Source organism: Nicotiana sylvestris, chromosome 11 (genome assembly GCF_000393655.2).
Source record: "Nicotiana sylvestris chromosome 11, ASM39365v2, whole genome shotgun sequence".
In the NCBI taxonomy this organism is placed as follows: Eukaryota; Viridiplantae; Streptophyta; class Magnoliopsida; order Solanales; family Solanaceae; genus Nicotiana; species Nicotiana sylvestris.
Window position 1 is genome coordinate 143483911 of NC_091067.1, and position 24273 is coordinate 143508183.

At 39.2% G+C, this 24273-nt stretch overlaps 2 protein-coding genes and 1 pseudogene across 2 annotated transcripts; all 3 read left to right on the top strand.

The window, feature by feature from the left end:
• Nucleotides 1–12274: 12274 nt before the first annotated feature.
• LOC138881773 (uncharacterized) lies at nucleotides 12275–13662 on the top strand. The gene is made up of 2 exons (XM_070162035.1): nucleotides 12275–12820; nucleotides 13099–13662. Exons 1-2 carry the CDS (start codon nucleotides 12275–12277, stop codon nucleotides 13660–13662), a joined length of 1110 nt encoding a protein of 369 aa, XP_070018136.1.
• Nucleotides 13663–19481: 5819 nt separating this feature from the next.
• On the top strand, nucleotides 19482–20403 carry LOC104210667 (chitinase 2-like; annotated as a pseudogene).
• A 1804-nt stretch (nucleotides 20404–22207) lies between these two features.
• LOC138881774 (uncharacterized) lies at nucleotides 22208–22771 on the top strand. Its single transcript, XM_070162036.1, has one exon. The coding sequence runs from the start codon at nucleotides 22208–22210 to the stop codon at nucleotides 22769–22771; it is 564 nt and encodes a 187-aa protein (XP_070018137.1).
• The last annotated feature ends 1502 nt before the right edge of the window (nucleotides 22772–24273 follow it).

The window sequence follows — 24273 nt, forward strand, 5'->3', positions numbered from 1 at the left end:
CAAAAAGGAAACTGTATCCAATCAAAATTCACACTTTGAGAACTTGGCATAAAGCGTTCGCTCCCTAAGTGTCTGTAGCACAACTCTCGAGTGTTGTTCATGTTTTGCCTCACTTCGAGAGTAGACCAAAATGTCAACAATAAATACAATCACAAAATGATCTAGGAATGGCTTGAACACCCGATTCATGAGGTCCATAAATGCTTCGGGGGCATTAGTAAGCCCGAAGGACATCACCAAAAATTCAAAATGCCCGTACCTGGTCCGAAACGTTGTCTTGGATATATCCTCGGTCATAATTCTCAACTGATGGTAACCCGATCTCAGGTCAATATTTGAAAAGTGAGTTGCACCCTGTAGCTGGTCGAATAAATCATCAATACATGGTAATGGATATTTATTCTTGATCGTCACCTTATTCAGCTGCCTGTAATCAATACACATTCTCATCGTGCCATCTTTCTTTTTAACAAATAACACAGGTGCACCCCAAGGCGATATACTAGGCCTGATCAATCCCTTATCAAGTAGCTCTTGAAGTTGAACCTTTATATCTCTCAACTCCGCTGGAGCCATACGGTATGGAGGAATAGAGATAGGTTGAGTTCGTGGCACCAAATCAATACTGAACTCAATTTCTCTTGTCGGAGGCAGCCCGGGTAAATCTTCTGGAAACACATCAGCAAATTCTCGAACCACTGGAACACTATCAATAGTAACATCCTCCAAGCGCGTATCATGAACAGTAGAAATAAAACCCAAGCACCCATTATTAATCATTCGACATGCTTTTACATATGATATTATCTTTCCCCGAGTCAGAGGAGTTATGCCTTTCCACACTAAACATGGTTCTCCAGGAAAGTCAAAACGTATAAGCTTGGAATGACAATCAACTGAAGCATAACATGAAGCTAACCAATCCATACCCATAATTACATCAAGGTCAGACATAGGCAATACTAGTAGATCGACTACGGTGTCCTTGCCCTGAATAAATATCACACAGTCTCTATAGACTATATCCATAGATATAGTCTCCCCTACTGGGGTCACCACAATATAAGTCACATTAAGAAACTCAACTCATTGCTCTAAGTATATGGAAAAAGATGGAGATACATATGAATACGTAGAACCAGGATCAATAAGAGCGTAAGCTCCATAAGAACCGATAGTGATAATACCTGTGACGACTGCATTAGATGCCTCGACCCTGTGTACCCTGTCGACCCTGTGCACGAGCAACTTGCGGATCGGCTCTAGCTGGCTGAGTCTGAGTTTGTGTACCTGTAAACATTCTCTGCGGCTGTGGAGTAGCATGGCTAGTAGCAGAATATCCTCTAGGACAATACTCAGCAATATGTCCTTTTTGACCACAAGTAAAACAAGCCCCATCTGTTCCAAAACAATGACCACTATTATTTCTACCACAATTCGAACACCTTGGATGTTGACCTGACTGATATGAGTTATTATCCTTCCTTTGTGTCTGTTGCCCCTATCTAGCAGGATAAGTACTCCTAGAAGACTGCACCACTGACTCTGACTGAGTAGGTCTGGACTGCCCACGATTAAAGTCACTTTTGCTCCCAGATGGAGCTCCACTAAACCCGTCGGCGCTACGAGCCCTTTTGCTTTCTCGCTCGATCTTGTCCCTCTCTTGATAAGACTCATAACGGAGAGCAGTATCCACTAACTCTTCGTATGAACCACCTCGAACATCCCTAACCACAGGACCCCGATAACGATGCTCAAGCCCATCCACGAACCTCCTCACCTTCTCATGCTCATCTGCAACTAGAAAAGGTGCATAACTGGCTAAGTCAGTGAATTTAGCGTCATACTCTGTAACTGTCATACTGCCCTAGCGCAGTTGCTCGAACTGATGTCTCATGTCGTCTCGCTTGCTCAGTGGAATGAACCTATCCATAAACATAGCTGAAAATTCTGACCAAGTAATAGGTGACAAACCTGCTCGTCTACCTCTCTGAACTAAATTCCACCATGACTCTGCAGATGCTGAAAATAGAAAAGTGTCAAATTCCACCCCTCGAGTCTCCTTCAGCCCCAAAGTAGATAGTATCTTCTCACAACGCTGAATGAACTTCTGGGGCTCAATAGAAGCCTGTGTAGCATCGAACTCTGGTGGCTTAAGATCTATGAAATTCTTAAGATCCTTAGACTGCCCTGTATTTGCAACTGGCTGAACGACCTGTTGAGGGGATATTTGAGGAGCTGCAACATTCAGCTGAACCTGTGCTTGCGCCTGCGAAGTAGTCTGGGGAGCTGGAAGTCCATCCTGAGTAGGCACTAATGCCTCCAACACATTCAACAACCTCACCAATGCATCTGCATGTAAGGTAACCGTAGGCACATCAACTGGGACTGATGGTGGAGCATCCTGAACCATTTGTTCTTGCACTCGATTTGGCATAGTAGCTTGGGACTGACCCGTGTTTACAACTTCTGGTTGAGGAGTGGCCTGTCTACTAGTCTGAGCTCTAGTTTGATGAGCCCCAACTTGACCACCACCTCGAGTAGTACCCCGTCCAGCACCACGTCTAGCAGATGAAGGTGTGCGTGTCCTAGCCATCTGCGAAATAAATAATCCGAAGTCAAACTCATGTTATCTCAACGCACGATCAAGGAATGAAAGAAGGGAAACATCCTAAATGCTTAGCAGCCTCAAGATCATAAGTATGAGCGCCTACATACCCATGAACAAGGCTCTACTAAACACTGCTCCATGACCCTGAACTTAAAACCTAGGCTCTGATACCAACTTTGTCACATTCCAAACTACCTTCTAGACGTGACTGGCACCCAGCTAACACCACTTGCCAGGCGAACCCCTTTCTCTAACGTTTAACCATTTACACACAAACACTGAGAGAAAAAGTACAGGCCTAAAGTATTATTAATAATTAAAGAGGTAATGATTATTGCCCAATACCTTAGTCAATTGATAGAAAAACCCACAATCACTCAAACAATCAAACTCTAGCCCAAATCCCACGCTAAGACCATGGAGCATCTAACAAAGTAATATGAGTTTTATTGACGGGTATGCAAACCTCAAAAAAAGAAATAACTAACACGAACTAAGCAAGTCCAAAATGAAGCCTCCACGAACAATGCGATGGCTCACCTCAGCAATAGAATCCACTCGAACAAACTCGTCAGCCACTAGCTCTATCTCCCGCAACGGTATCTGCATAGAGGTGCAGGTAAGGAGTGAGTTATACGTAAATATAACCCAGTAAGATCCTCGACCCGCCACTTTAAATACCTCTGGAACAAGTGTTAGAAAATACATACACACTACAACACGAATGATATAGTAAATATAATAATTATACAATAACTCAATATATGTGTATCAATAAAGTTATTAAGAATTAACTAACAAGAATACCCACTAAGGACTTATCATAATTGCAGCGAAAGAAATTTACCAACACACTTACGAGTCCACAATGGCACCACAATGCCTCAAATATATAACAGAGCATACACAATGCTCGGGTGATGTACAAAGGCATACACAATGCCCCAACATCATGGTGCACAGCCGTATGAAACTCAACATCATGGCGCACAACCGTATGAAACTCAACATCATGGCGCACAGCCGTATCAAACTTAATAACATGGCGCACAACCGTATCAAACTCAATATCATGGCGCACAGCTGTATCAAACTTAATATCATGGCGCACAGCCGTATCACACTATCAAACAACTTATAAAATAATATATTTTTTTTCATAAAATAATATATTTGTGACTAGTCTGAGACCACCAACTCTGCGAAGCGCGTGCTTGTCCCAACACATGGACCAGGTAGAGAAAACACACTTTCACAACGGGTTTTAGAAAAGCAAGCATCAAAGCTTAAAGTCTCACTTACCTCGCTAGCTGAATGCTCCCCAACCTTGCAACGTCTAGAACACTGACCAAATGGCCTCCAATGACCTCAATCTATCCAAAATATTATTTAACAATGTCAATAATGCTAGTCGGGATCAACTCTCAATATCCCCAACTTTTAAACTCTTACTACTCTACCTATTAAATATTATAGTTTTAAAGGTAGGCCCGAAAAATAATCATGGAGTATGAAATAGAATAAAGTGATATTGTGGCTTATAGACGCAACAATTTCAAAACCTTGAAAACTTGGTTTACTAACTCACATGGAAAGTCGCCACTGGAATATACGTAATTAAAAACTATATTCAATCATTGTTTCCATAAACATGTATCCACGCATTGTCTAATTAAAAATAAATCATTATCTCCTACTAGAAAGAAGTAAAACTGAAAGTGCATCTACAATGGTTTTCCACATAATACGTACTTTTAATTCTCCTAATTAACAGTAGCAAATTATTTTCATAATTAATTCATGATGCCTTCCATTATTGCTTAATTATTAACATTTATATTACATGCTAATATTATCACAAACACCAACTAAAAAGCATAAAAAACATACTAATACCTGGAGCTTTCACAAGTACTCCAATTCCTTTGCTCAAAAGTTAGAGCTCCTAACCGTGATTGTCACTGAAGACAATTCGTAGTCTGTAGGTCTCTTATGTATGCCGCCTTAGTATTCCAGAGCCTCTTTACTTGTTAGTATTAACTTTTAATATTCTAATACCCTAATATTCTACTAAAAGGTGGGTAACAATTGTGATGGTCGGGCCATGTACCTTACTTTTATTAACTAAAGCCCATGAGTATCCCACTGCCACATGTAATGTGAACTGGCCAACTAGCAAAGTTATTACTACATTATATTATATTTATTTTAATAGATTATTTCCCACTAACTTATATTTGTTCCAATAGCTATAATAGAAATTAAGTTTCTAGTCTCACAATTAATAAGTAAAAAAAAAAGTCGGATTATTAAAATATATTACGTACTTTGGTGATTCTTTGGAGTTTCCATTAAATCATGCATACACGGGTCCAAATAAGTGTTTTTTTCTGGTGAATGATCCTTAGTTACCAGAAATCTCTAGGGAATTGTTGATCAAGAATTACTATATTATAAAATGTATATTTTTTGTATATATATACATTTTGTATGTTATATACAAAGAATTTTATATACTTTTCTGCTACCTTATGTAAATAGTTTCTGGCGCGGGCTAAAAGCGATAATACCTCAATTATAGGTTAGATTGCATTCCGTAGGTTCTCAAGGTATTCCATATTCCAAATAGCAATTCAAATCAGTTTGAAACCAAATTAATGAATGTAGATGCTTTGGAGTTTTCTTCACCAACTATTGGAAAGAAATATATTAAGACGAGCCAAATAATGAATTAATTGTAGCCGGGGCTGACCTACGTGGAAGGTAGACAGGTCACCGATGCCCGTTAAGCTCGGCAAAAAATCCTATAACTATATGTATATATAGGCTAGTTGCTGTGAGAAACGAACATATATTTTACGGAAACTTACACAAATGTCTCAAATAAGTCTCAACTTACCAACCTCTAGCTATTAGTCATAGACTTACCAAAACTAGCCAAGTACATATAAAAATTAAAAAACCAAATAAATAAGGTTATTTCTCTCAAAGAATCACATGCAAAAATCACCTTCCATATTTTTAAGCGTGATTAGCAATATTAGATGCAAGACGAAAAGGAAATTTCATGGATGATGTAGTAAATAAGGTGATGAAATACAACAACAAAAAAAGAAAAACAAAACAATATTCCAAAAATCTAGCAAAAAAGGAACTTTTTCAATGAGTATAGTTGAAATTCATTGAAAACATATAAATAAGCCAATATACAAATTTGAGGAAGATTGGAGGTGATTTGAACTGGTTTTGTATCAAAATTTGTAATTAAATCAAGTTCAAAAAATTCTTCTGCAACACATGTGTAGGCATATAAATTTTAAATCCGTAGAAGAATTTGGATTATATTTTAAGATTCAAGATATATTGGTCCAAATAAATATTATGGGCTAATATAATTGAATTACTTATATAAGTCCAATATATATGGATTAAATAAATACGTCTTAATTCATTGGGCTAGCCCACTTATTGGGCTACAAATAATGAGCTCACTTCATTAGGCCCAAGAAATCATCTTCCTAGAGGCCCAGTTTGGTGTCACGCGTGAAATGACGTGGCACACCAAGTCAAGTGGAAGAGGCAATAGGATCATTCCACGTATCAAAATGACAAGGCATGCCAAGTCACATTAAAAGGCCAATGAAATGACGCCACGTGTGCAAGTGACATGTTCTGGCCAATCAAATGCGGTCATGTCACACTTCAATTTGATTGGTCGGAAAGAGTTTGTTCTTATCACAACTCCTCCCTTCCACAACTATAAATAGGGGTCTTCATAACCTAGAAAAGACAACAAAAGTTATAACAAGAAGCAAGAGAGAGCTCGTTGATCAAACGCCGCAAATTTCTCTACAAGTTTCAAGCTTCAAGCAATCAAGTTCAAGAAATCAAGTTCAAGCTTAAGAACGAAGAACAAATCAAGGTCAAGTTCAAGCAATCAAGCTCAAGCTCAAGAACAAGATCATCGTTCGTGGAAACAAATATAGATTCAAGATCAAGCTCAAAGGCCCTTGAATTTATTTACTATTGAAAAGAAGAATCAGAGGATTCATAGAGATTGTACACTCAGATATTCGAAATAAAATACTACGATTGTTGCGATATTTACGATCTTGATTTTATTTTCTTGACGCAATTTATTGTCTACAAATTCTAGCACGCCCAGTGGGACAATCTCTACCTCTCATCTCAACCTTTCAATCACCAAAGTTCAAGAACATTGAAATGACTTCAAGAAAATTAACTCCGGTTCAACTTCCACCAAGGCTGCTAACTCCAGGTTCTATGCTGATGTGGAAAGCATCCACAATGTTACCTTTGGAAGCTTTGGACCAGTTACGAGGAGCAAAACAAGCTTTTTAGGACAACAAGGACCCCAAGTGTCGTCCGCATCAACCCCTATTTTGGATCTTCATCCTCAAAAGGAATAAGATCTTCCACAAACGCACCTGAAGGAGGAAGCGATGTTGCTAAAAAGATCAAGAAAACTCTTGCTCTGCTTGACCTCTCCGGATCCAAGCACTCTATTGTGAAGGAAGATGATGATGCTTCAAATGATGGATCCTCCTCACTTACACCACATAGACTGAGCCAATCAAGGATCAATCTGTGTGAAAATTCATGCTACTCTCCATCGTCTACGACAATCATGCAAGCCATGGTGACAAACACTTCATCTGTGGAGGAGCAATTGGCAAACTTGACGGAAGCAATCGCTGGCTTGGCCAAATACATGCAAAATCAAGAGGCTAAAACTGATAAGCTAACAGATAGGGTGGGAATCTTGATGGAAGAGGAATCCATCCATGTACCCAACAAACTCCCACAAGTTCAAGAGATTGATACTCCCCCAAGACAAGCAGCATCCACTGAGGCTATCCTTGTTTTATCTGAAGGGATGATTGCAATCGATCAACTGAAGGAGTTCATCGAAGGAACCATTAAGAACAAATATGAAGTTCATGCAAAATGCTCCCTTACATATGCAAAGCCTTACACTGCAAGGGTCGATATGTTGAAGATGCCTGCTGGCTATCAACCTCCAAAGTTTCAACAGTTTGATGGTAAAGGTAACCCAAAGCAACATGTTGCGCACTTCGTGGAGACGTGCAACAATGCTGGGACTTATGGAGATTACCTCATCAAGCAGTTTATCCTCTCGCTAAAAGGAAATACTTTTGATTGGTACACGGACCTCGAGGTTGGATCTATCGATAGTTGGAATCAACTAGAGCAAGAGTTCAACCACTTTTATAGTACGAGACGTACTATGAGTATGATAGAACTTATAAATACTCGTCAAAGAAAGGGGGAACCATTTATCGACTTTATCAATCGTTGGAGGAATGTAAGCCTCAACTGCAAAGACAGGCTTAGTGAAGCTTCAGGCATAGAGATGTGCATCCAAGGCATGCATTGGGGATTGCGCTACATCTTGCAAGGTATCAAGCCCGACACATTTGAAGAACTTTCAACTCGTGCTCTTGACATCTAATTGAGTATGGCCTCCGCTGGAAATGAAAGGCTGCCCATATATGAACCTCGCAAAGGGAATCACAAGCAAGAAGTCAGAAGTGGGGCAAGTTCGTACCCAAGTCTGAAAGCAAAGAAGCTATGAATGTCAACACGTAACCTATAAAGTTCACGATGGATGAGAGCAAGAAGCAGAGTATGAAATCCACTTCTTTTCAAGATAAGCCAAGTGGGAAGCTGACTCTAAAAGAAATTCAAGAGAAGGAGTACCCATTTCTGGATTCTAATGTGCCAGCCATTTTTGAAGAACTCATCGAATTAAATCTTATTGAGCTTCCGGAGATGAAGCGACCAAATGAAGTTAGGAAAATAAATGACCCAAATTACTACAAATATCACCGACTTGTAAGCCACCCTCTGGATAAATGCTTTGTCTTCAAGGACAAAGTCATGGACTTGGCTTGCGAATAGAAGATCGTGCTTGAAGATGAGAAAGCAAGCGCAAACCAAGTCTCTATCACCTTTGGCTCATTCAGTCCGGATGAATTATGTGGTTTTAAAGAAAGTAAAGATAAAGAATTACTGGAGAGCGACAAAGCTGAAGTCGATCAACCTGATAATGATGAAGGTTGGACATTGGTGACTCGTTGTAGGCACCACAAAAGAAGCCCACGAAAAGAATCAATAGAACAACCAACAAGGAAAATGATGGTGAAAAGATCAAGGAGATGGAGTCCAGTTAAATATTTGAAGAAAGCAAAGTGGAAGTGCACCATCCTCAAAAGCCACGACATCTAGTGACCCTGGAGGAGTTCTTACCAAGTTGGTTCCACACGAAGATTTCCCATGAGGGAATTGATGCCTCTTGTTGCCATGCTGACAAAGGGGAAGAAAAAGAATGATGACCTACTATTGGCACCAGCTTCGGAAAAGCCCATCAAATCCACTCCTAAAGAAGTTAATGCTTATGAGGAAAAGGTCACATTCACAAATGATGATCTTTTTCTAGGTGAAACTCTTCATAACCGCCCATTGTACCTGGTTGGCTATATGCGCGATGAAAGGGTAAATCGAATTTTGGTTGATGGAGGATCCTCAGTGAACATTTTGCCAAACCACATTGTGAAAGAACTTGGTATTCCCATGAACGAACTCTCAGAAAGTCATGTGATGATCCAGGGATTCAACCAAGGGGGAAAAGAGTCATAGGCGCGATTAGGCTAGAAATCACCATTGAAGATATGCAATCAAGTGTATGGCTACATGTGATCGATGCAAAGACTTCATACAATGTCTTGCTTGGAAGGCCTTGGATACATGAGAACAAAGTGGTTCCATCTACCTACCACCAATGTTTGAAATAATATGAGGGTGAAGTTGAGAAGAAGATAGTTGCTGATGATGAGTCATTCATCGAGGCTGAGTCACACTTCGCCGATGCAAAGTTCTACTTAAAGAACCGCATTGTGAAAAAGCTAAAAGTTGATGGTGGCATGAAAAGCAAGAATGACGATCCCATAACTAAAAGAGCTGAGGTAACTATTGGTAAAGCCAAAGCTGTTACTGAGGAGGTACATGCCAACATGAATAAATCTCATAAATATGGTATTGCCTCTTATGGCAAGAAAGTAAGTCGTGCGCTCCAATATGTCCCTAAAAGGAATAAAGATGAAGGTGAATCATCTAATCTCCAAGCTAACATACTAAAGGAGTTAACTCTTCCGGTCAAAAGAATTGAGGCAATAAAGTTGTCCTCAATGCCGCTTGCAGGGTTTGTGACCCAAAATCATCGGCAGAATGTGGCACTCTCTACAAAGCAAATGGATGAAGGTTTTGATCCTAATGCTTACAGGCTATTTGCAAAAGCTGGATACAATCCTAATGAGCCGTCAAAGTTAGGGAAGCTACCATCAGAAGCTGCAACGAGACAACCACGTGAAGGTTTAGGATACAAGCAACTGTCACCAGTACGCATCTCAATAAGAAGGGTGAGTAGCAATTACATCACTGTAAAAGACGAATCTGTCGCTTCTAACAAGCCTTCTATCTTTGACGTACTTGGAAAATCAACTATGAGAACTTCCGTATTTGAGAGATTGGGTCCATTAAAGAAGGGGAACAAGTTCCAGAGAAATTTTCAAAGCATAAGAACACGCGCTCCACCCAAGATCCAGAAGATCTCTAATGATTTCCAAAGTTTGGTTCCTTCAAGAATGAGGCGACAAACAAAACTTGTGGTTTCATGTGAAGAACTACTAAAGGTAAAGCCATATATTGTGGTCTACACTAAGGAACATGATGGAGATGAAGAAAGTGTAGGTTCTTCGCATCATGTCACTGTACAAGGCGAGAATGGTGTTCCATCTTTGATGGAGGATAATGCAGAATTGAAGCATGTTTCACCGTGTTATCACATATCCTTCAACGATGGGGACCCTCAAGGAGATGAAGATGCGAAAAATGTTCTACCTGAACTTAAAGAAGGAGTGAAGACGACAGTTGATGCCTTAAAAGAAGTCAACCTTGGCACCGATGAAGAGCCAAACCCACCTACCTAAGTGCTTTACTAGAAGCTAATGAAGAGAGAACTTATATTGAGTTACTCAAGGAGTTCAGGGACGTCTTCGCTTAGAGTTACAAAGAGATGCCTGGCTTGGACCCGAAAGTAGCAGTCCATCACCTTGCAGTCAAAAATGGTGCTCGCCTTGTTAAACAAGCTCAAAGGAATTTTAGGCCGGACTTGGTTCCCTTGATTGAAATAGAAGTTAACAAACTCATCGAAGCTGGCTTTATTTGTAAAGTCAAATACCCAACATGGGTTTCAAGTATTATCCCTGTAAGGAAGAAAAATGGCCAGATTCGAGTGTGCGTTGACTTTATGGATCTTAACAATGCGTGTTCGAAAGATAAGTTCTCGCTTCCCATTCCAGAACTGATAATCGATGCTGCTACTGGGTACGAGGCAATGTCATTTATGGATGATTCATCGGGCTATAACCAAATACGCATGGCACCAAAAGATGAAGAGCTTACTGCATTCCGTATCCCAAATGGTATTTATTGCTACAAGATAATGCCTTTTGGCTTGAAGAACACTGGTGCTACTTACCAAAGGGCTATGCAAAATATTTTCGACAAACTTCTCCATAAGAATGTCGAATGCTATGTTGATGACTTGGTAGTAAAATTAATAGAGAAGGGCGACAACTTGAAGGACTTGAGGATGGTATTTGAATTGCTCCGGAGATACCAACTTAGGATGAATCCATTGAAAACCTTTGGAGTTACTTCTGAAAAGTTCCTTGGTTTCATTGTCCGATATCGAGGGATCGAAATTGATCAAGCCAAAGTGGATGCCATTTTGAAAATACCTGACCCTCGGGATATCCATGAATTGAAAAGTCTACAAGGAAAGTTAGCGTACCTTAGGAGATTCATCTCGAACCTAGCTGGGAGGTGTCAACCATTCAGTCGCCTTATGAAGAAAGTGTCCCTTTCAAATGGGACCAAGCGTGCAGTAATGCCTTTAAGAGCATTAAATCCTACTTGATGAAGCCTCTAGTTTTAGCAGCCCCTATATTTGGAAAGCTATTGATACTATACATTGCGGCACAAGAAAGGTTTGTTGGAGCATTGTAGGCCCAAGAAAATAGTGAAGGGAAAGAAAACTCTCTTTACTACTTGAGCAGGATGATGACAACGAATGAGTTGAATTATTCGCCAATTGAAACGTTGTGTTTGGAGTTAGTCTTCTCAATTCAAAAGTTGAAGCACTACTTTCAAGCTCATGTTGTTCGTCTTGTTTCTAAGGCAAATACCATCAAGTTCGTGATGTCAAAACCTGTCCTTAGTGATCGACTAGCAAGGTGGTACCTCTAGTTTCAACAATTTGAAATCATGTACATCCCTCAGAAGGATATAAAAGGACAAATGTTAGCGGACTTCTTGGCAGATCACCCTATACCTGATGATTGGGAGCTAACTGACGAACTACCTGATGAGGATGCCATGGTCATTGAAGTTCAGCCTCCATGGAAGATGTACTTTGATGGTGCTGCACATCGCGGATGAGCTGGTGCTGGTGTAGTATTTGTCACTTCTCAAGGTGAAGTTCTGCCCTACTCTTTTACATTGACGCAACTCTACTCTAACAATGTTGTTGAGTATCAAGCACTAATACGTGGGCTCGAAATGGCTGTCAAAATGAAGCGGTTGCAATTGCAAGTCTTTGGTGACTCTCAGTTAGTGGTCAATCAGCTTTTAGGTAGTTACGAAGTCAAGAAGCCTGAACTTCGCCCATATCATGATTACGCAAAAAAGTTAATAGGGTGGCTCGGTGATGTGACTATTCAGCATGTGGCAAGGAAAGAAAATAAGAAGGCGTATGCTTTAGCTGCCCTAGCTTCAACTTTAACCCTGCCTGATCAAGCGCAAGTTACTATCTGCCAAAAATGGGTAGTACCGCCGCCAAGTGATGCTGAAGGTGAAGAAAATGAACTCAAGCATCTTGTTGTTGTTTCTGAAGTCGAGAGAGAAGAATGGCGACAACCTATTATCGACTACTTGTGCTATGGGATACTTCTAGAAAATCCACGGAGAAGAACTAAAATCCGTCATCGTGCACCTTGCTTCATTTACTACAAAGATACCCTATACAGAAGATCATTCATGGGAGTACTCTTGCAATGCTTAGGGGAAGACGAAGCACTCCAAGCTTTGAAAGAAGAGCATTTTGGGGTATGTGGGTCACACCAGTCTTGACCAAAGCTCTACTTCCATATAAAAAGGATGGGATACTATTGACCAACGATGGTAAAAGATTGCTTGGACTATGCTCGAAGATGCAAGGCTTGTCAATTCCATGCGAATTTTATTCACCAACCTCCTAAAGTGTTGCACCGACTGTGGCATACTGACCGTTTGAAGCTTGGGGATTGGATGTTGTTGAACCACTGCCAAAGTCCTCTGGTGGGCACCTATACATCCTGGTTGCAACAGACTACTTCTCTAAATAGGCTGAAGTTGTTGCTCTCAAGGAAGTAAAGAAGGAAAATGTTGCAAATTTCATCCGAGTAAACATTATTTATCGCTTTGGCATTCCTCGCTACATAATAATGGATAATGGAAAGCCATTTGATAATAGGTTGATGAACAAGATTTGTGATCTCTTTGGCTTCAAGCAACGTAACTCTTCGATGTACAATGCTGTCGCCAAAGGTCTAGCCGAGGCATTCAACAAAACTCTATGCAACTTGCTAAAAAATGTCGTCTCCAAATCCAAACGAGATTGGAATGACCGTATGGAAGAAGCTCTATGGGCATATAGGACGACTCACCGCACACCAACACAAGTGACTCCTTATTCACTGGTTTATAGAGTCGAAGCCGTCTTGCCACTTGAGTGTCAAATACCTTCATTACGACCGGCTATTCAAGAAGGGATCACTGATGAAAAAAATGCTCGACTTCGATTAGAAGAGTTGGAGGCTCTTGATGAGAATAGGTTGGGAGCTCAACAGAGTCTTGAATGTTATCAAGCTCGATTGTCTCGCGCCTTCAATAAAAGAGTTCGCCCGTAATCCTGTCAAGTAGGAGATCAAGTCCTTGCCATACGAAGACCCATAATTACTTCCCATAAACCTGTAGGAAAGTTCAGTTCAAAATGGGATGGGCCATATGTTATACAAGAAGCTTACTCAAGTAGGGCTTACAAGCTGGTTGATGTAGATGACATGAGAATTGGCCCTATCAATGGCAAGTTTTTGAAGAAGTATTATCCTTGAAGTTACAACGCTCCTTGACGTATGAGCCTAAACTGCATGTTGCTACACTCCTGGCCCGCAAGAGTATAAACTATGTACAGCCCACACAAAAAAAGTCCGCTAGGTTGAAAATCTCGAAAGAGGCGACCTAGGAAAAAGTTAGGACGTAAAAAAAGGGAAAAAATCTACCCATTCTGAACTACGGTATGACTTGATCCTCTTCACCGAGGTACGTAGCCAGCTTAGAGTTTCATTCTAAGTTCAGTCGCATAAGTTCAAAAGATACATATTGCCCCAATTGTTGTCCGAGTGAAGTATGGAGGAATGCAAAATAAAGCTAAAACGTCGTCCTCTGGTTGAACTTTGATCTCATTTGACTTAAAAGGGGCAAACCTCCATGGTAAATTGATATTTTCAATGGGCCGATTTTAGGAAGATGTCAAGTATTTGCATTGAAGGCCAGGGATTCTCTATGTCTTCAGGTTCGCCAAACCTTCAAGTTTTTTTGGTCTCCAAGTCCGCCCTCTACCTTAAAAAAAGGGAAGAGAAGAGAGGCGTCAAAAGGAAACACTAGTATAAGGAAAAGATTGCTTGGCACAACGTTTCAAATTCAGTGAGACTTCAACCCAAGATATTTGTGAGATTATGGCTCTTAAATTTTGAGTGATGGCAAGTAAGACATCTTCCGATCTCGAGGCTTCCATACCAAGATGCAAAAGTTTTGGTGAAGTCGCACAATCTGAAATCGTCAGCGTGTTAGAATTTTATATTGAATTTAGAATATTATCTGAAACTATCCTTAAGGTATTAAATTTTGTATTCTGGATATGATTTAAATTTCGAAGTTTGGTTTCCGAAAATCAAACAGTTCATAATTTTGACGTTTCTACACCGAGATATGAATTTTTTGGTGAGACTGCGCAAATCTGGAATTGATAGCGTGGTGCAATATAAATTTCAAAATATTATATGGGACGATTCTGAAGTTGTTTGATTGAGAATTTTGGATATGTTCTAGATCTTGAAGTCTAATTTTCTTGAAATCAAACGGTTCATATTTCGACGTGTCTACACCGATATGAATTTTTTGGTGAGACTACGCAAATCTGGAATTGATAGCGTGGTGCAATATAAAGTTGATTTCAAAATATTATCTGGGATGATTCTAAAGTTATTTGATTGAGAATTTTGAATATGTTCTAGATATTGAAGTCTAGTTTTCTTGAAATCAAACGATTTACAATTTCGATATTTCTACACCGAGATATGAATTTTTGGTAAGACTACGCAAATCTGGAATTGATAGCGTGGTGCAATATAAAGTTAATTTTAAAATATTATCTGGTACAATTCTGAAGTTGTTTGATTGAGAATTTTGGATATGTTCTAGTTCTTGAAGTTTAGTTTTCTTGAAATCAAACGGTTTTCAATTTCGATATTTCTACCCCGAGATATGAATTTTTTGGTGAGATGTGCAAATCTGAAATTTTCAACATGGTGAAATCTAAAGTTGGTTTCAAAATATTATCCGGTGCGATTCTGAAGGTTTTTGATTCTAAGTATTGGATATATTTTAGATATTGAAGTCATCAAACGGTTCATTATTTGGACTCTCCCACGACAAGATATGAATCTTTTGTTACAAGCGCGTAAAGCTAAAAATTATGCGACTAAGATAAAAGTCGGACAATGTAAAGCAAAAGAGAAGCTGAAATGTTTAAGCCCTCGAAGTCTCCAAGTTGAAGTCTTCAAGTCCGTCGGTATTCAAGTTGATTCCCCCAAGTTGAAATCTTCAACTCCGTCGGTCTTCAAGTTGAAGTCTTCAAATTCGCCGATCTTCAAGTTGAAATATTTAGGCCATCCAAGTTTCAAAGTTGAAGTCTTCAAGTCCCTTCGAGTTGTAGTCTGCAAAGTCCTCCAAATCTTCAAAGTTCTCCAAGTGTTCAAGTCGATGTCGTCTTCAAGTTGAAGCTTTATAACTTTCCAATCTTAAGGTGGACATATAAGTCCCTTTGCACCTTAAGTTGGCCTCTTCGTGGGTTTGTCCTTAAAAGGAACTATAACTTTCCAATCTTAAGGTGGACAGATGACTCCCTTTACCTTAAGTTGGCCTCTTCATGGGTTTGTCCTTAAAAGGAACTATAACTTTCCAATCTTAAGGTGGACATATGAGTTCCTTTGCACCTTAAGTTGGCCTCGCCGATAGTCGGGTCATTTTGAGAGTAATCTCTCCGATAGTCGGGCCACATTGAGAGTAATTTCTCCGATAGTCGGCTCATTTTGAGAATAATCTCTCCGATAGTCGGGGCACATTGAGAGTAATCTCTCTAATAGTCGGGGTACATTAAGAGTAATCTCTCTGATAGTCGGGCCACATTGAGAGTAAGCTCTCCGATAGTCAGGGCACATTGAGAGTAATCTCTCCGATAGTCAGGGCACATTGAGAGTGATCTCTCCGATATTTGGGCAGGGATGAGTATCCATCCCCTCACACCCTAAGACCGTCTTCTTTATGCGTGGATCATCTTGTTGAACAAGAGCATACTCAACAAAACTAGACTCAAGTGGCTTGCGAAAACTACAAATTAATACTCAACAAATGCGAGTACAAGGGGGTTTATATAGATTTGGAGAGGAGGCATTAATAAGTCATGGTCCGATGTGGGATTTGTTGTATAAAGGCGGTATGACTTAATCCTTGTGTGTCCAAACTAAAATTGGTAAGGAATTTGACTCCTAGTTGGATTTAACGATGCTTGAGGATAAAGGCTGTGCGGCTGCTGAAGCTTTTCCTTCTCCGAATGCTTAATGGAGTGGCAAGAGGAAATTCTTTTGGATAATTCTGCGTGTCATAATTCTTGGTAAAGTGAACAAATATAATAATTGTGCAACTGGCCAAACACTTCGATTGTAATTCTCAATACATTATCTACTTGAGAAAGGATTTAAATGCAAAGAAATTGACTTTGGCGTTAATGGACGAATAAGCCAATTGACTAAGATTGGTTTATTCATTAGTTAAAGTGTGTTTCTGGAGCAATAATTCAATGAATTGCCATATGCATTGGCGAGACTCTTAATTCGACTAACTGGAGGAAGAATGCAATTTAATAAATCCGTACTTCAAGTCTAATCCGTGTAAATAACACGATAAATTTTGAAGTAGGGGGCATTTATAGGCATATAAATTTTAAATCCGTGAAAGAATTTGGATTATATTTTAAGATTCAAGATATATTGGTCCAAATAAATATTATGGGCTAATATAATTGAATTACTTATATAAGTCCAATATATATGGATTAAATAAATACGTCTTAATTCATTGGGCTAACCCACTTAATTGGGCTACAAATAATGAGCTCACTTCATTAGGCCCAAGAAATCATCTTCCTAGAGGCCCAGTTTGGTGCCACGCGTGAAATGATGTGGCACATCAAGTCAAGCGGAAGAGCCAATAGGATCATGCCACGTATCAAAATGACAAGGCATGCCAAGTCACATTAAAAGGCCAATGAAATCACGCCACGTGTGCAAGTGACATGTTCTGGCCAATCAAATGCGGTCATGTCACACTTCAATTTGATTGGTCGGAAAGAGTTTGTTCTTATCACAACTCCTCCCTTCCACAACTATAAATAGGGGTCTTCATAATCCAGAAAATACACCAGAAGTTATAACAAGAAGCAAGAGAGAGATCGTGGATCAAACGCCGCAAATTTCTCTACAAGTTTCAAGCTTCAAGCAATCAAGTTCAAGAAATCAAGTTCAAGCTCAAGAACGAAGAACAAATCAAGGTCAAGTTCAAGCAATCAAGCTCAAGCTCAAGATCAAGATCATCGTCCGTGGAAATAAATATAGATTCAAGATCAAGCTCAAAGGCTCTTGAATTTATTTACAATTGAAAAGAAGAATCAGAGGATTCATAGAGATTGTACACTCAGATATTTGGAATAAAATACTACAATTGTTGCGATATTTCCGGTCTTGATTTTATTTTCTTGACGCAATTTATTGTCTACAACATGTATCACGTATGTATCTCACGCACAGGTATACATGGATATACATATGATACGCAATTGATACAATATGATACATATGTCATACATAAATGATACACAGTGTGATACACATATTATTATTTTTTTATGTTCAGTTTTTACTTTGAATTTTCAATTCAAACCACCTCAAAACTTTACCAAATCATCCCAAAACTAAGATTCAAGCTCTTTAATGTGTACTCAATCTATTCTAATAACACTCACTCAAAAGAAAGCAAAAGTTCAATATTTTTTAATTGGCTAATATTAATAATATTTTATGAATTAGCCAATATTTATAATGAGGTACTTATAAATGGACATAGCTGGTAGTTTCCCTATATTTTATTAGGCACCCTAATACTATGACTTGAGTTCGATTCCTAAATATGTTTTGCTTTTTACGTTAACGATTTATAAGCCCAAATTTCTTCTTTTTTTTTTGGACTTATTTCTTTAATTTCCGGTCCTTTTTTATTTTTTCTATAGTTTCCCCAGGCCCCTTTATCTTTTGATTAAACCCCTCCTCAAAAAACCCCCAAACTTCTCTTTAGGCTAAAAATTGAAGCTTAGAATTTATCATAATCATCGAAATCTTAAGAGAGTTGCACATCAAACTTAGTAGCTAATAATTCGCATGAGTCATGACTATGAATAGTAGTGCCCCGGTCACCTCCAAATTCTAGGTACATCTCTAATTGTAGCAAGTAGTGCTTTTCAAACTTCTTACATTCTCAACATCGCCATTGTATCTCTCTTGTAATTTTCAAGTTATTATTTCTTTATGACAGTGATGTCCGAGCCAGCTTACGCACGTAATTACCACATTAGCTATATGTATATAAATGCCGTTAGTACGAGAGCTAGATTTCAATCTTTTTCAAAAATATTAAACTTGATTCATAAGGTTTGAACCAGTAACTTTGGCTAAGGTCTTATATGTGTTAATAAATTTTACAAAATAAGTACAAATAATAGATTTCGGACCCAGCAAATAAAATGACTATGGTAGAACGCGAAATTCAAATCCATTAAGTTCAAATCCTAGATCCCCTCTGCCTTAATATCATCTTAGAGTGTTGCAAAAGTTAAAAGTGTACTTGATACAAAAATTATTTCAAACAATCAGGTTTTCTTAGCATGAAAGAAGGATGTCACCAAAAAATGAACTCTACACAAAAATGGCAGATGCACATATTACTCAACTTATACTCCAGACAACTTGGTTAGAATATTATATTTTGAACATTTTTAAGAAATCTACCAATACCTAACCTTAAAGCTATGAAAGGGAGTTTCATTTACCTAAAAATATATATATTGAGCCGTCTGTAGAAGATGCCAAGAAGAACAATGCCAAGCTTCCAACTGAGATATAATCTTTTATATATACTGATGTTCACCAACTACCAAACCAGGTCTGCAAAGAAATGTTACTCACAAAAGAACAAACAGAAATTAAGCCTTAAATGATGGTATGAAGAAGAATTTAACAAATGCCTTGTCAAAGGAGAAGTATTTTAATCAGCATTTAATTTACTTTGGTTAAATACCAATAAAAAGTACAAGGAATCCTTCAAACTCCAAGAAAGTATGAAGCCCTTCAAATTCTGCATCTCTATTCTTGTCCTTCAATCTCTCTTGACTATTTCTGCTACAACTAAAGCAGTTCCAGCAAGCTGCCCTAGGGTATTCAGAGAATACATTGGAGCTCTTTATAAGAACGTTACATTCTCTGATGTTTCAATTAATCCAGATGTTGAATTTCACTTCCTCATCTCCTTTGCCATAGACTACACAAACACAGAATCACCAGAACCCACTAATGGTAACTTCCTAGTTTATTGGGACACTGATAACCTAACCCCTTCTAGGGTTTCTTCCATCAAAGCCCAACATAAAAACGTTAAGGTAGGATTGAGTTTCGGTGGTGATACAATGTATGGTAAAAATGCCACATTTGCTCCTACTTCAATTACTTCTTGGGGTGAAAAATGCTATATATTTAGTCAGCAAGATAGTGAAAGAGTATAACCTAGATGCAATAGATATAGATTATGAGCATTTCAATGCAAATCCAGATACATTCGGCGAGTGCATCGGGCAATTGTTGTACTATCTTAAACAAAACAATGTCATCTCGTACACATCAATAGCACCATATGCAGATGATACAGTGCAAGAGCACTATTTAGCACTCTGGAGAAAGTACAGTCATCTAATAGACTGTGTCAACTTCCAATTTTATGCCTATAAAAAGGGCACAACCATTACTCAGTTCCTGCAGTACTTTGAAACCCAGAGCTGTAACTATAAAGGAAGCAAGATTCTAGTAAGCTTTGGAACTAACAATATTGGTGGCTTGTCTCCTAGACATGGATTCTTTGATGCATGCAGCATACTAAGGAGTCAAGGAAAACTTCATGGTATCTTTATTTGGTCGGCAGATGACTCTAAAAAGGATCATTTTATATATGAAAAGCAGTCACAGGACCTCTTAGCAAGTTCAATTTGAATATCTTGTAACCATTTAAGATAATCTTTTGTAGGCCATGACAAAAGATAAAATTAAAGCAAAAGAATGTTATGTACTCTTACTGTGGCCTTACAATCAAGATATTGATGCAAATAAGTTCAAACTTACAGTTCCCAGATGTGATAAAACTTATTGTTTGCAGGAAAACATTTTTTTAAATATAGTTTGTAAAAGGATTAAGATCAAACATTTCACCAAATTGCCTAAGCTGTCAATTAGACTGACCATCATTGAGCTCTAATTTGTGCCTTAAATTAGACACCTAGAAAATATGCAATTGAGAAATTTTCATTTTTAAAAGCAAGCAATCCCTTTAGTATCTAGAGTAAAGTAAGTAAAACATACAACTTTATTGACTAGCTTCCAGTTCTACCAGCATATGTCCTATATGTTGCCCAAGCCCTTTGCACTTCTCTTCATCTACCTCATCACTGTCAATGCATTTGGAGCCAATATTCATCCAAAGTAAACTCTTCCTTTGGCAGTCAGACTATGTTAACCCAGAAACTCAGACAAGCAAAAACTCCATGCATATGTTAGATAAAATGTTGCTCTCACCAAATAAAGCAGATTAGAGGAAACATTTTCCAGTTATGAAGAAACTGAATACGAATGTTGTTTTACTAACCTAGACAAATGGACCGACTGGGTTTAACTTTAAAAGATATATCATGTGAGAAATAGGAAGAAATTGTGCTACTGTGTTATACAAGTGGAAAACCACCGCTTACAGTCCATGCATGAGCCTTTGAACCATCTTGTACAATAACTTCTTCCAGCCTACTCTTTAAAAACAAGAAAGAGGAAAAAGACAACTCAATACCCCATAAGTTTTCATGTCAACTGTCTAAATTCGATCAGATTGAGAATGGTACAACTAACTTGAGTCAACGAACCAATACTCAATATCATCTTGGCTGATTCTTATGAGAGAGCAACGATGGTTTTGAGGTATCCCCTGGCAAAGTAGGTAAGTAAGCTACATATAATAGCATTTCACCTTTCTGAAAACCCAGGTTCCAGGGCAAACGCCATGGTAATCCTATCATTTTTGCATTTCTATTAACATAGAGATATACGACTATGAAATAGCTACAAATGAAGTTCTTTTTCTGAAAAATTTGGAGCACAATTTGAAGAGACAGACGCAACATGACTTAAGTTTACACTTATGCTTTAGAAAGCAAATGATGTTGATTAAGTCCAACAGAATTTGAAGACGCCAAAATCGTTACGAGTAGTTTTGACTGCTAGAAGTGTAAATTGCAGCCCACCCAATATGGCCATTAAAATCCCCTCCGGTAAATAACCTCTCAGCAGGTGGAATATTACGCACAATCTCGTCCAAACTCTCCCAAAAGTGCCTCTTAACCTCCTCATCCAAGCCCCCTTGCGGCACGTAAGTGCTAACTACATTGAGGATGCACTCACCAATCACCAACTTAATAAACATTAGCCTATCATTCACTCACCTAACCTCAACCACAGACTCTCTAAGATCCCTATCCACCAAGATACCCACTCCATTCAATCACATCATGACTTTGGCCTTGGGGATAGGAATGGAGGAGGTACTTCGCTGTTAGACTTCGCTAAGGATTTCGAGCTGGTGCTTGCGAACTCAACTTTTTGGAAGAGGGAGGAGCATTTGGTTACTTTCCAAAGTTCGGCGGTGAAGGCTCAGATTGATTACCTTCTCCTCAGAAGGTGTGATAGAGGGTTGTGCAAGGATTTCAAGGTTATCCTGGGAGAGACCCTCGCGACTCAGCATAGGCTCTTAGTGATGGACATCGGCATTATGATGAAGAGGAAGAAGAGGTACGCTCGTGGCCGACCGAGGATTAGATGGGAAGCTTTAACCAAGGATAAAGCCCAGGAGTTAGAGGGGAGGTTATCTGCTATGAGAGCTTGGAGGAGTAGTGGAGACGCGAGCACTATATGGTCAACGACGGCAAACTACGTGAGGGAGGCGGCGAGAGAGGTGCTAGGGATATCGAAGGGTTTTTCTAGCAGACACCAAGGCGACTGGTGGTGGAATGACATAGTCCAAGGTAAAGTGGAGGCGAAGAAGGTAGCGTACGCAAAGTTGGAAGGGAGAACAAGCAAGGAGGAGAGGAAATCGAATAGAGAGAGGTACAAGGTGGAAAGGAAGGAGGCAAAGCTGGCGGTCACGGAGGCTAAGAATGCAGTGTTTGGTCGTCTATACGAGGAATTGGGGGATAAAGGCAGGGACAGGAAGTTGTTTTGGCTGGCTAAAGTGAGGGAGAGGAAAGCCCGGGATCTGGACCAAGTAAGGTGCATCAGAGACGAGGATGGTAGAGTATTGATGGGAGAGTCCCAGGATTAAGCAGAGATGGCAGACGTACTTCTATGGTCTTCTAAACGAGGAGGGGGACCGGGATATTGCGCTAGGGGATTTGGGGCATTCGGCTTCGAGATTTTGGGAATTGCAGGCGCATTAAGGTGGAGGAGGTCATGGGGGATTTGCGTAAGATGAGTAGGGGTAGAGCGACCAGGCCAGACGAAATTCCGGTTGAGTTTTGGAAGTGTGTGGGTAAAGCAGGATTGGAGTAGCTGACTGGGTTGTTCAATGTAATTTTTAGGACGAAGAGGATGCCGGATGAGTGGAGGGCGAGTACAGTGGTACCGTTGTACAAGAACAAAGATGATATCCAGTGTTGTAACAATTATAGGGGTATCAAGTTAAAGTCTGTGAGAGGGTAGTGGAGGTGAGGGTGAGGAAGACGACATCTATATCCGTCAATCAGTTTGGGTTCATACCGGGTCGCTCCACTACGGAAGCTATCCACTTTATTAAGAGGTTGGTGGAACAGTATAGGGATAAGAAGAAGGATCCGCACATTGTGTTTATGGACTTGGAGAAACCGTATGACAAGGTCTCTAGGAAGGTGCTCTAGAGATGTCTTGAGACAAAGGGCGTGCTAGTAGCCTACATAAGAACGATCAAGGACATGTATGATAGAGCTAAGACTAAGGTTAGAATTGTAGGAGGAGACTTGGAGCATTTCCCGGTTGTTATGGGATTACACCAAGGCTCTGCGCTTAGCCCGTTCTTATTTGCCTTGGTGATGGATGCACTGACATACCATATTCAAGGGGATGTGCCATGGTGTATGTTATTTGCGAGAAAAAGTTCAAAATCATACATTATCTTTGGCTTTAGGCCCAAAATCATACATATTCTTTCACGTAGAGCACTTATAGTCCATTTACTTTTACAAAATGTGAATTTTTAATCATAACCCTAAACACCGTTAATTTTTTAACAGAGGCCTCCTCACGTTCCTGTCACATAATTTTTGTTCCCTCCATATGAATCACTACTATATCTCTCTGTCTTTAATTATTTTTGCAAAGAGAGTACACATCTGTAAAGAAACAATCAGAACAATTTTGAAATTAAATGAACTGTAAAAGAACAATTCTGAAAATAAAGAAAGAAAGATAACAGGTGCAATGCTCAATCTTTTACTGCAGAAACTATTGCAAACGATAAATTAATATGTGAAGCTAAATGCTGGTGCAAAGGGGAGAGCTTGAACATCTTGTGAAAAAAGTGAAACAAACCTCAATCCTTTCCTAACTAAGAGGATGCTGGGAAAACTCCAAGCAATATCAAGCACTAAAAAAAGCTTGTAAAAAAAAAATCTATATTAATATATTATACAAAGTTGAGGATATCTATCAATCTTGATAAGCTCTTGGATCAAGCCAAGCTGCACGTGGAAAAAAATATAATTAAAAGAAGGTTGATTGTTGCCAATAGAGTCAAAGAGCTCGAAAATCAGGTGAGAACTGCCACTGAAAGGTGAAGAAAATTTAGTGAAG

Bases quoted from the DNA above. Each gene is read 5' to 3' on its own strand.
- LOC138881773 (XM_070162035.1), top strand. From the start codon at position 12,275: ATGGCTGTCAAAATGAAGCGGTTGCAATTGCAAGTCTTTGGTGACTCT. The intron at 12,821-13,098 runs GTATGTGGGTCA...TTCTCTAAATAG, and splicing joins TGAAAGAAGAGCATTTTGGG to GCTGAAGTTGTTGCTCTCAA.
- LOC138881774 (XM_070162036.1), top strand. From the start codon at position 22,208: ATGGACATCGGCATTATGATGAAGAGGAAGAAGAGGTACGCTCGTGGC.